Raw genomic sequence first — 12,389 nt, 5'->3', positions numbered from 1 at the left:
GCCGAGACGTTGAGAGCACACAGATATACGGGGAATTCCTGCAGCACTCATTGGCAAATGCTGTAGAAGATAAGATGTCAAAAGGCTTAAAGTAGAAGAGCAGAATGACTAATAAGACTCCAGAGAAGGGCATAAAAACCTCCCTTGTTCTGATTCCCTTAATTATACCTCTCACTTTCCATTATGGGGTGTGCGTTGTTCTAGTGGTGAGAGTTGGGGGGGATCCTGCAGTGGAAAAAGATCGAAGGCCCTGGGCCCTCTTATTCTACATTCTCTCCCTAGCATACCTGCATGCATAGCTTACAATATCTTCTGTACATTGGAGACCAGGCATCTGCCCTAAGTTCCAGGCATGTCTCTCTCATAGGCCCTTAAACTCAGCTTCTCTAGAATGAAACTCACAATCTTCCCTCCAATTGTTTTTCTTTTTTTTGAGACAGTTTCTGTCACCCAGGCTGGAGTGCAGTGGTACGACCTTGGCTCACTACAACCTCCACCTCCCAGGTTCAAGTGATTCTCCCGCCTCAGCCTCCTGAGTAGCTGGGATTACAGGCACACGCCCCCACGGCTGGCTAATTTTTGTATTTTTAGTGGAGACCATGTTGGCCAGGCTGGTCTCAAAGTCCTGACTTGAAGTGATCTGCCCACCTTGGCCTCCCAAAGTGCTGGGATTACAGGCATGAGCCACTGCGGCTAGCCTCAAACCTGTTCCTTATCCAACGTTTCCTTTACTGCAAATGGCAACCTCCTCCACCAGCTGTGCAACACCTAATAGGAAGAGTAGTAAATATCCAGTAAATATGTGTTGTACGGATGAGTGAATGAAGATTGGTAGCATAGAAAGTGAATTTACTCTATATAAGTTTTGAAGAAAGTTAACTCCTTTGAGCTGGCTTGGGATGTCTCATGCCTGTTCCCATAATGCTAGAGGCATCATGATTTATTTATTTATGTATTTATTTATTTATTTATTTATGAGACAGAGTCTCGCTCTGTTGCCCAGGCTGAAGTGCAGTGGCGCGATCTCGGCTCACTGCAAGCTCCGCCTCCCAGGTTCACGCCATTCTCCTGCCTCAGCCTCTCGAGTTGCTGCGACTATAGGCACTCACCACCACACCCGGCAATTTTTTGTATTTTCAGTAGAGACAGGGTTTTACCGTGTTAGCCAGGATGGTCTTGATCTCCTGCCCTCATGATCTGCCCACCTTGGCCTCCCAAAGTGCTGGGATTACAGGCGTGAGCCACTGTGCCTGGCTGAGGCATCATGATTTAAATAAAGTTCCATCAGACTCTGTATCAGAGCAGGTTCTTTCTCCTGTGTTGCTCTGCAACCTCACTGAGACCACAGCTACAAGCAGGGAAGAGGGTGGGGCACTTTTGATTCTGGGGACACATATATCATTATTCCTCACAATGATTGTCTCTTGTTTCTTTTTTTTTGAGAAGGAGTCTCACTGTTGCCCAGGCTGGAGTGCAGTGGTGTGATCTCAGCTCACTGCAATCTCTGCCTCCTGGGTTCAAGATATTTTCCTGCCTCAGCCTCCCAAGTAGCTGAGATTACAGGTGCCTGCCATCATGCCTGGCTAATTTTTGTATTTTTAGTAGAGATGGGATTTCACCATGTTGGCCAGGCTGGTCTTGAACTCCTGACCTCAGGTGATCCACTCACCTCAGCCTTCCCAAGTGCTGGGATTACAGGCGTGAGCCACCACGCCTAGCCTCTTGTTTATTTCTATATCACCTGGACCTTGGCTCAGTCCTAGAATGCAGAGATAATAAATGTTTGAATGAATGAGTGAATGAATGAATGAAATAACTCCATTGTCGAAGTACTATTTGTCCCTTTTTATAGATAAGAAATCTGGGGCTCAGAGACTGCCCTCTCTAGGAAGCAGCAACAACTGGGGGACAGACCCAGTCCTCTCGGCCCCAGATCAGTGATTCCTCTACCGCATCAAGAAAGTTGTAATTACTTGCTCTTGGTGTCTTGGAAAAAAAGAAAAAAAGTTGTAATAACTAAGTACAGATTTCATTTCATCTTCTTTCCAACTAATAGTTCTTAAGTGCTTCCTGCATACCAGGATGAAGCTATTGGATGAAGCTATCAATGTTCTCTTGAAAGCACAGCCACAAGATTTTGAAGAGGGGGAAAAAAAAGCCTTTCTGCTAGGCCCTGACCTGAACCAAGTCTTGGTTATCTAAAGCAGTGGACTCCAAATACAAATTCCCAGGAGCCTCCTCCCAGAAATTCTAATTCATGCATCTGAAGGAGAGGAGATGCCTGAAAACCTCTATTATAAACACTGCTCTGGGCTGATGTGGTCTATAGCCAGCTGCTGCACACGGTTCAGCAGGAAGGCAGCAGAAAGGAGGGTGAAGAGTAAGCATTTTTATTACTTTATTCACATACATTAACTGAGCACATACTATGTCCCAGTCACTGTTCTAAGTCCTAGGGATACAGTAGTGGACAAAACAAAATCCTTATTCTCCCTCATTCTATGGGTGGTGGGGGTGTAAGATGGGGAGGCAATGACCAAGTAAAGAAATAGGGCCAGGGGAGGGTGGCTTATGCCTGGAGTCCTGGCACTTTGGGAGCCTGAGGCAGGTGGGTCATTTCAGCCCAGGAGTTTGAGACCAGCCTGGGCAACACGGTTAAACCCCATCTCTACCAAAACAAACAAACAAACGTTAGCTGGGTATGATGGTTCATGCCTGTAGTCCCAGCTACTCAGGAGGCTGAGGTGGGAGGATCACCTGAGCCTGGGAGGCAGAGGTGAGCTGAGGTCACAGCACTGCACTCCAGCCTGGGCAACAGAGCAAGACTGTGTCTCGAGAAGAAAGAAAGAAAAAGAAGTAAACATGCAGGATAACCACTGCTTGTGGTGGTGAAGGCTCTAGAGAAAACAAAAGAGTGATGTGCTGCAGGGTGACAGAGAAGGGGTACCGTAGCTCTCTGAGGTGACATTTGAGTTGAGACCTGAATGACCAGAAGGAACCAACCCTACTCTAGGAGAATATTATAGGCAGACAGAGTAGGAGATGGCAAAGTCACAGAGGGACAGTCTTCGCATGTGAGGCTGATGTAGTGTGAACAAGGAGAAGAACAGCCTAATATATGGTTAGACAGAGATAGTGAGGCAGGAATCATCATTTAAGGTCTTCAAATTAGGAAAAGGGTTTAGAGTTTCTTCTGGAGAGTTCTAAGCAGGGAGTGATGTGACATGATTGCTTTAATTGGCTTGTTTTAGCTGCTAGATGAAGACAAGAGTCTAGGGGTTCAACGTGGGAGCAGGGAACCAGTGAGGAGGCTCACAGGAGTCCAAGCTAGAGACGATGGTGGGTGTGGTGGCTCATGACTATAATCCCAGCACTTTGCGAGGGTGAGGCAGGTGGATCACTTGAGGCCAGGAGTTCAAGACCAGCCTGGCCAACATGTGAAACCCCGTCTCTACTAATAATACAAAAATTAGCCGGGCGTGTTGGCGTGCACCTGTAATCCCAGCTACTCAGGAGGCTAAGGCAGAAAAATTGCTTGAACCTGGGAGGCGGAAGCTGTAGTGAGTTGAGACTGCGCCACTGCACTCCAGCCTGGGCAACACAATAAGACTCCATCTTAAAAAAAAAAAAAAAAGTGAATATGACTACAAAACTGCCTGTGAGCTGCTACTTTTGGCACACTACCTATGGGGTAGCCCCGTCCCACAAGGAGCAGTCCCTCTGCTGTTGCAGTACACTGCAGCTTCAATAAAAGTTGCTAACACCACTGGCTCACCCTTAAATTCTTTCCTGGGAGAAGCCAAAAACCCTCCTGGGCTAAGCCCCCATTCTGGGGCTCACCTGCCCTGCATCAATATTCTCCTTTCTAGTAAAAACCTACTATGACGTGGCACTCTCCTGGACATTTGATAAACTTACCTCTGTTTTCCCATCAGGTCTGTGAGGTGGTGTAGTTCTTGCCATTTGACAGGTAAGTCGGCAGAGGCTCATAGAGGGCCCCACGTCACAGCCCCTGAAAGGGTCAGTGCGACAACTGGAACACAAGTGTGTGTCACACTGACCTCACGCTTGTCCATCACTCCACACAGCCATCAATGCAGGAAATAGGCTGGTTTCTGATGCACCTGGTGTCTGAGAGAAGCTTTGGTTCTTTCACTTTTCAGCTTTGCCCTGGCCTGGGCCCAGGCCCTAACTCCTGAGATCAGGCTTGTCCCAAGAGAGTCGGGGCTAGGGTGGGTAATTATCTCAGCGGTTGCTGTGAGGTCCATCCAGCTCAAGTGAGTCTTGGGATCCTGGCTTCTCAAACTTTCACGTGCACACAATTGCCTGGAGATTTGATTGAAACACAGTTTCTGACTCAGCTGGACAAGCGTGGGCTCCTTTCGTTTTCTTTCCTTTTCTCTCTTCATCCAAAATCTTTTTAATAAGAGGGTAGGCTCCAGGGTTAGTTTTTGTAGTCTCGGCTGGCCCTTTGACCTCTGGCACGCTCGAACTTCCGGCCCTTGGAGCGGACGTAGGGTTTGGTGTGGCTGTGCGGGGTTCCCGGGGCCTTGCCGAAATGCCGGTACACCTCTTGGCCTTTGAGAGAACCAGAGAGCAGGATGGTGCCGCTGCCCTTAGGGGAGTCCAGGGCCAGCTGGTCGAAAGTGAGGATCTTGCCCCCGGCCCCGCCCTGAGGATGCGGCTGCAGCTGGGCTGGTCACACACAGCACACACACCTTCAGTTTGAGAACCTCCTGAACCCGCACATCACCCTTTATGGGCCCCAAGACCACGGCCATTTTGTCTTCCCGGCCAGGAAGCTTCATCTTCCGGATCATCTGAGCAACAGAGTGACCGGTTGGTGCGACTCATAAACAGCCTCTTCAGTACAACCTGGTCGAATATGGAGTTGATTTGTCTGGCCAGAAACCTGTACAGCTTGACCAACAGCCTCAGGTAGATAGCCTGGCTCTTGGGCTCCTTGCACGGAACGTTTTTGGTCCTTGTTGGGGCGGATGTCAACTCCCATGATGGCGCCTCCTGCTCGACCAGGTCCGGAAAGCCACGTTTCTAATTTCTAACAAGCCCCAGGTGATGTTGTTACCAAGGTCCACCTGCCACAGTTTATAGAGGGCCGTGGAGGTGGGAGTGGGGTGGGGTAGGCAGAGGAGGGAAACAGGAGGCTGCAGTTGGGACAGCTGTGCTCATCCTCACGTGTAACTGACTCTTGTAAATTGTCATTAGTAAAGTTCTCAACACCCACCCTCCTCCCCCATCAATATGATAAAGAAGAACATCAGAATATCTGTGTTCTTGGTCTGCCAGGGAAGCCCACCCAGTCAGGACCCCAGGATGTGGCAGGCAAGTCCCTCCCTCTCCCTGAAGCCCCAGTGACTCCAACTCTAGGTCCTTATGCTGGGGTTGGGGCAGGGTACGGTGAATCTGCAGCTGCTCCCCACATTGTTAGGGGGAGCGCATGGTATGTGGGGAGAGGTGAGGAGAGGACTTTCCTCTTCCTAGAACTTCTGGTCTGGTCCCCAGGGCACAGGTGTTAATGAAGATGGAGGAATGGCCTCTTCCTAATAGGCCTTTCAAGGCCTGCCAGAGCCAGCAGGGTGGGCAGGGGACAGGGAGGAACTTGTGCTTCCCGGCGGGGACAGGAACCCGCTGGATGCACCGCTTTGACCTTGGCTCATTGTAAACATGCTCTAATGTGGGGCGCTGAAGCCAAGAGATGGGACAATTATCATTGCAAGGGAAGTTATCTTAAAGTTAATTTATAAATTCCAGTCAAGGTCCTAAAGGAATTGTTAGAAGGGAGGGTGGTAGTGAACTCAGTAAATTCAATTTAAAACCGCGGGTAAATGGGAGAGAAAAATCAAGTAAATATTGAAAGAAAAAAAGAATGTAGGGGGCTACAACAGTTATAAAAGATATACCAATGTCATGTAGTAGAAAGCCCAGAAGTCCCACGTATACTTTAAATATTTAGCAAATGACACATTTGGCATTTCAAAATGGAGAGGAAATAAATATGGCTGAAAAAATTAAGGATTTGATCTTTCTTCAAACCGCATGCTAACATAAATTCCAAATGGGACAAAGAGTTAAATGTAAACAAGGATAATAGAATGAAATAGAAGAAAACATTTATATAATGTCAACGTGAGGGAGGCCATCCTAAGTTTAACATGGAAATAGAAACCATGAAGCAAAGATTGGAAACGTGACTGCAAAAAGATTTATGATATAAACATATCATAAACAAAATAAGCAAATGTTAAATCGGGAGAATTTAATGTATGTCAGACAGGGAGTTAATGTCGGTACAAATCAATAGGAAAAAGACATATTCCCAGTAGGAATGGGCACAGGGCATGGATACTTAAAAATAAGTAGATATGGCTGGGCATAGTGGCTCATGCCTGTAATCCCAGCACTTTGGGAGGCTGAGGTGGGCAGATCACCTGAGGTCAGGAGTTCAAGGCCAGCCTGGCCAACATGGTGAAACCCCATCTCTACTAAAAATACGAAAATTAGCCAGGCATGGTGGCAGGCACCTGTAGTCCCAGCTACGTGGGAGGCTGAGGCAGGACAATCTCTTGAACCTGGGAGGCAGAGGTTGCAGTGAGCCGAGATTGCGCCACTGCACTCCAGCCTGGGTGACAGAGCAAGACTCCGTCTCAAAAAAAAATAATAAAAATAAAAAAAATAGGCCGGGCGCGGTGGCTCACGCTTGTAATCCCAGCACTTTGGGAGGCCGAGGCGGGCAAATCACGAGGTCAGGAGATCGAGACCACGGTGAAACCCTGTCTCTACTAAAAATATGAAAAAATCAGCCGGGCGTGGCGGGCGCCTGTAGTCCCAGCTACTCGGAGAGGTTGGGGCAGGAGAATGGCGTGAACCCGGGAGGCGGAGCTTGCAGTGAGCCGAGATCGCGCCACTGCACTCCAGCCTGGGCGGCAGAGCGAGACTCCGCCTCAAAAAAAAATAAAAATAAAAATAAAAATAAAAATAAATAAAAAAGTAGAAATGACCAGTAAATATATGAAACAACTGTAACCATGAGAACAATAAAAGAAATGTGGCCAAACGCAGTGACTCACGCCTGTAATCCCAGCACTTTGGGAGGCCGAGGTATGAGGATTGCTTGGAGCTAGCAGTCCAGCACCAGCTTGGGTGGCAAAGTGAAACCCCATACCTACAAAAAAAAAAAAATTATTATTTTTTGAGACAGTTTCACTCTGTCACCCAGGCTAGAGTGCAGTGCTGCGATCATGGCTCACTGAAATCTCTGCCTCCCAGGCTCAAGCGATCCTTCTGCCTCAGCCTCCCAGGTAGCTGGGACTACAGGTGCGCATCACCACAACCAGCTAATTTTTGTATTTTGTGTATTCACCATGTGGTTCATGCTGGTCTTAAAGTTCTGGACTTAAGCTGCCTGCCTCAGCCTTTCAAAGGGTTTGGATTACAGGCATGAGCCACTGCAATAACAAAAAAAAACTTTTTTTTTTTTTTTGCAAAATAAAATTCCTATTTATTGTTGGACAACATTGTTTCACACATACATCAAACAGGCCAAAAAAAAAACAGCAACTTCATAGACAAAAAAGGAAAAAAAAGAAACCTTTTATCTTTGGCCTTTTTAACCATCTCATACAAACCAACTACTTATAGTACAGCTAAGTACATACACAAAAAAGTTACTGGAATGCTCGGAATAAGATTGTTTTTCTGTTGTCATTTTTGCTTTTTTTACAAGGTTTCTTTTTCTCCTTTGAGATTATAATGAATGTGGTCACACCACAAGTAAAGTCAGAAGTAGGACAGAGAACGATCCAAAGGCTGGTTTGGTCATCCGAGATCATTAAAAATGGCTGACCCTAACAATATGTACAAAAATATAAAATGTAAATAAAAAATACAAATTTCCTTTTTAAAGTACTTTTAAGAAAAAAAGCAGGGCCTTGGAAGTTTTGGTTCTTTTTTCCTCCCCTGTTGCAAATTCTCATGGTTTGGGCTGGGTGGTGGAGAGCGCGTGTCATCTGCGGGTGGCACTGCCCACGGTGGGCGGGTGGGCCTCTCTACTCGAAGGTGACCACGTTTAGATTCTGAGACGGGAAGTGGAGGGTGAATAGGTCACGGCGGCCTTTTTTTTTAGTTTAACTTTTCCTTTTTTGCTGTCTAGTCATCTTCGTCGGTCTTCTGCTTGTTGGTATCGACATCGTCATCATCATCTTCAGTTGCCCGCTTGCCCGTAGCTGACTCAGCTTCCTCATCTTCATCTCCATCCTCTTCCTCACCATCACCTTCTTCTTCCTCCTCCTCTTCCTCCCCACCTTCTTCCTTTTCTTCATCTACCTCATTGTCAGCCTCCTGCTCCCCATTTTCCTCATTGGCATTCCCGTTAGCAGGGACGTCTCTTCCATTTTCCGCCTCTTCCACAACTTCCTTCTTCTCCCTTAAGTCCTTGGTGGTGATTTCGGAGCTGGTGTCTACGGCTGCGTCTGACATGGTGGGGCACGCCGGTGATCCCATGCAGGGGATTAAAAAGAAAGCGAGGGTTCAGGGACTCTGGCGATAAAGCTGCCGGAGTCCGCGGCGGCCGAGGAGGCGAGCGGTGGAGGCGGCTGCGGCGAGCAAGGAGGCGGACGAGGAACAATGCAAAGATGGCTTTTCAGAGCAGCCAGTGGGGGGCAAAAAAAAAAACAAAACTCTTAAGTTTTTTTTTTATTTTTTTTTAATTAGCTGGGCATGGTGGTGCACACCTGTAGTTCCAGCTACTCCGGAGACTGAGGCAGAAAGATTGCCTGAATCCAGGCTTGAGTGAGCTATGATTGAGACACTGCATTCTAGCCTGGGTGACCAAGCCAGACCCTATCTTAAAAAGGCAGGAGGAAGAGGAAAGAGGAGGAAGAGGAGGAGGAGGACTAAAACCATAAGATACCTCTTTTTTCCTGCTGAATTGGCAGAGATAAAAAAGATATAGTAATAATGACAGCTAGACAGGGAAGAGTTTGAGTAAACAGACACTCATCCACTGCTGGGGCTGTAAACTGGAATAACTGTTCTGTAGGGCCAAAGCCCTAAAAATGCCCCATCTGTTTGTACCAGACATTTTATTTCTAGAAATAGATCCTAAAGAAATAATCACATGTGCAAAATGAATGCATCAATATGCATCACAGTCACACTCATACATGGAATATTGAAACTGCCTAAATGTGCACCCATGAATCCAAACAACTTTCTTCTTGCTTACCATCAGTCACCCAAGTCCTTCAGTCAAGTTTTAAAAACCAAAGCACCTGTGATTTAGCCTAAGGAGCTTTGCCCCCTTGTGCTGCACAGGGCAGGGCCAGATTGAGCTCTTTGCAGTGGAGCAGGAAGTCCCATCCAGCACTAGAAAAGTGAGTAGCTACTGAGGATTTAACTTGTGCTTTGTTTCTTGGTGTCCAGAAGGAATGGAAAGCATTTTCTGTCTCCGTAGGGACCTGTTTTTATCTCTAAAACCTGGCTTCTTACCACTCTTAGGCCCTCAAAGCCTGACATGGTTGGATCCACCCCTCACCTCCTCCCCTGCTCACCACCTAGGAAGCCTCTTCTTAGCTCCAGCCACGCAGGTCTTCTTTCAACTCTTCAAACTCATCGTGCCTTCTCTGGCCACACAGTCTTTGCACATACTGTTCCCTTTGCCCAAAACTCCTCCCATTCTCTCCTGCCTGGTTACTTCTGAGCTTCAATGTCCGTGTCTCAGGAGGCTCTTCCTTGGCCTAAGTTTTTATAGGTTCCTTTGCGCTCTGCATTCTAGCTATAATTTTACATTAATTTATGCAAGTGTTTTGTTTCTGTCTCTCTCTCCCAAGATTCTCAGCACCATGTGGCAGGAACATGTGGCTGTCATATGTAGCTCCAGTATCCACACGGTGCATGACACATGGCTGGGCTTCAACACGGCTAACCCATGGCTCTAGGAGATTTTCTTTTATTATTTCTTTGGTAACCCCTTGTCATTTGTTTTCTCTGTTCTCTGTCTGGAGTGTCAACTGGTTGGTTGTTGAACTTGAATCAGTCCTTGAAGTATTTTATTTCTCCTCTTGTATTTTTTTTCTTTTTGATGTTTTGTCTGCATTCTAGACATTCCATCAGTTTTATTTTCCAAGCCATCTAGCAAGTTTTATTTTGGTAACTATATTTTTAATTGTAAAAATTACTTCTTTTTGAGATGGAGTCTCACTCTGTTGCCCAGGCTGGAGTGCAGTGGCGTGATTTCGGCTCACTGCAACCTCCGCCTCCCAGGTCCAAGCAATTCTTGTGCCTCAGCCTCCCATGTAGCTGGAATTACAGGCACACACCACTGCATCTGGCTAATTTTTGTATTTTTAGTAGAGACGGGGTTTCACCATGTTGGCCTGGCTGGTCTCAAACTCCTGACCTCAGGTGATCTGCTCACCTCGGCCTCCCAAAGTGCTGGGAATACCGGCATGAGCCACTGTGCCCGGCCAAAAAGTTGCTTCTTTTATGTTTGCACACACATGTTCACAGCAGCATTATTCACAATAGCCAAAAGGTGGAAACAACTCAAGTGTCCATAGACAGATGAATGGATAAACAAAATTTGGTATATCCTTACAATTGACTATTATTCAGCCTTAAAAAGGAAGGTAATTCTGACACATGCTACATTAGTGAACCTTGGAGACATTATGCATGTGAAGTAAGCCAGTAACAGAGGACAATTATTGTATGATTTCATTCATATGAGATACTTAGTCAAATTCATGGAGACAGAAAGTAGAATGGTGGTTGCCAGGATCGGGGCCAGCTGGGGATGGGGAGTTATTGCTTCATGGGTACAGAGTTTCAGTTTTGCAAGATAAAAAAGAGTTCTGGAGATGGTTGTTGATGACAGTTTTAGAACAATGTGAATATCCTTAATGCCACTGATATGGTTAGACTTTGTGTCCCCACTCAATCTCATCTTGAATTATAATCCCCAGGTGTTTAGGAAAAGACCTGGTGGGAAGTGATTGGAGTATGGGGGCAGTTTTCCCCATGCTGTTCTCGTAATAGTGAATGACTTCTCACCTGATCTGATGGTTTTATAACTGGTAGTTTTTCCTGCACCGATGCATACTCTCTCCTGCCGTCACGTGAAGGAGGTTCTTCCTTCCCCTTCTCCTTCTGCCATGATTGTAAGTTTCCTGAGGCCTCCCCAGGCATGTGTAACTATGAGTCAATTAAACCTCTTTCCTTTGTAAGTTACCTAGTCTCGGGTAGTATGTTTATAGCAGTGTGAAAACAGACTAATACAGCCACTGAATTGTACATTTAAAAATGGTTAAAATGGTGAAATTTATATTATGTATTTGCCACAATCTTTAAAAAGATAATTGTTTCTCTAACTGTTCCTTTTTTTAACATCTTGTGTTTTTTAAAAGTTGTAGTATTTCCTTGAGCTTTCCCGAGGATACACATTTTCTTTATTTCTTTTTAATCTTTTATTCTCTGAAGGTTCTCTAAGGACTTCTTTGGCTCTTTCTCCTTCACTTTGGAAGCTTTTCTAAAATATATGGGGCTACCTGGTGTCCTTCCATATCTAAAGGAATTTTGTGCACAGGCCAAAGGGGGTTATATGCATGCGGACAGAGCTTAGAGTGGGAACCAGTCATTACACCCACAGACCCCTAAATGCCACCGTAAGGAGGGCTTCCTCAAGGGTGCCGACCACTACACTAGCAGCACCTATCTCACCAGGCAGTGTACACAGTTCTCTTTAGAGAGAGTCTCTGATTTTTTTCCTTGGGGTAAGCGCCTGGCTGAACCCATAACTTGGGGGAAGTTGCATTAACTATCCATACCTGGATCTTCATTTATTCTGCCTGTTCCAGCCCCATTTTCACTTTGCCCTCTGTGGTACCTGCACTGGAGCCCGGAGACTCCCTCAGGTTCTCACAGGCAGATGGCTCAGCCCCGCTGCACCCCAGCCCCTCTAATCTACCCGACAGGTCTCTAACTCCTTTTCATCTTCCAGATGAAATCACTTGTCTGCTAATGACTAACGACTTTCTCCCATCCTCTTTGTTTCTTTTCTTTTTTCTTTTTTTTTTTTTTTGAGGCAGAGTCTTGCTGTGTCACCCAGGCTGGAGTACAGTGGTGCAATCTCTGCTCACTGTAACCTCCGCCTCCTGGGTTCAAGCAATTCTCCTGCCTCAGCCTCCAGAGTAGATGGGATTATAGGCACACACCACCATGCCCAGCTGATTTTTGTATTTTTAGTAGAGATGGGGTTTTGCCATGTTGGCCAGGCTGGTCTCAAACCCCTGACCTCAGGTGATCTGCTCACCTCGGCCTCCCAAAGTGCTGGGATTACAGGTGTGAGCCACCGCATTCAGCCTGTCATGTTT

General features: G+C 46.4%; 1 protein-coding gene and 1 pseudogene across 1 annotated transcript; both read right to left on the bottom strand.

Moving 5' to 3' along the window:
* Positions 1–4,174: 4,174 nt before the first annotated feature.
* On the bottom strand, positions 4,175–5,011 carry LOC129481746 (large ribosomal subunit protein eL18-like; annotated as a pseudogene).
* A 2,574-nt stretch (positions 5,012–7,585) lies between these two features.
* On the bottom strand, positions 7,586–8,662 carry LOC129482181 (prothymosin alpha-like). Its single transcript, XM_055277550.2, has one exon. It carries the CDS (start codon positions 8,518–8,520, stop codon positions 8,167–8,169), a length of 354 nt encoding a protein of 117 aa, XP_055133525.1. The 5' UTR covers positions 8,521–8,662; the 3' UTR covers positions 7,586–8,166.
* Positions 8,663–12,389: the final 3,727 nt, after the last annotated feature.

The sequence above is a fragment of the Symphalangus syndactylus genome, chromosome 5, assembly GCF_028878055.3.
Source record: "Symphalangus syndactylus isolate Jambi chromosome 5, NHGRI_mSymSyn1-v2.1_pri, whole genome shotgun sequence".
Classification (NCBI taxonomy): Eukaryota; Metazoa; Chordata; class Mammalia; order Primates; family Hylobatidae; genus Symphalangus; species Symphalangus syndactylus.
Note: the sequence above shows the minus strand (reverse complement) of the source record. Positions and strands in the feature narration are given on the sequence as shown.

What these genes read in the sequence shown, in the direction of transcription:
- LOC129482181 (XM_055277550.2), bottom strand. Translation starts at nt 8,520, where the DNA reads ATGGGATCACCGGCGTGCCCCACCATGTCAGACGCAGCCGTAGACACC.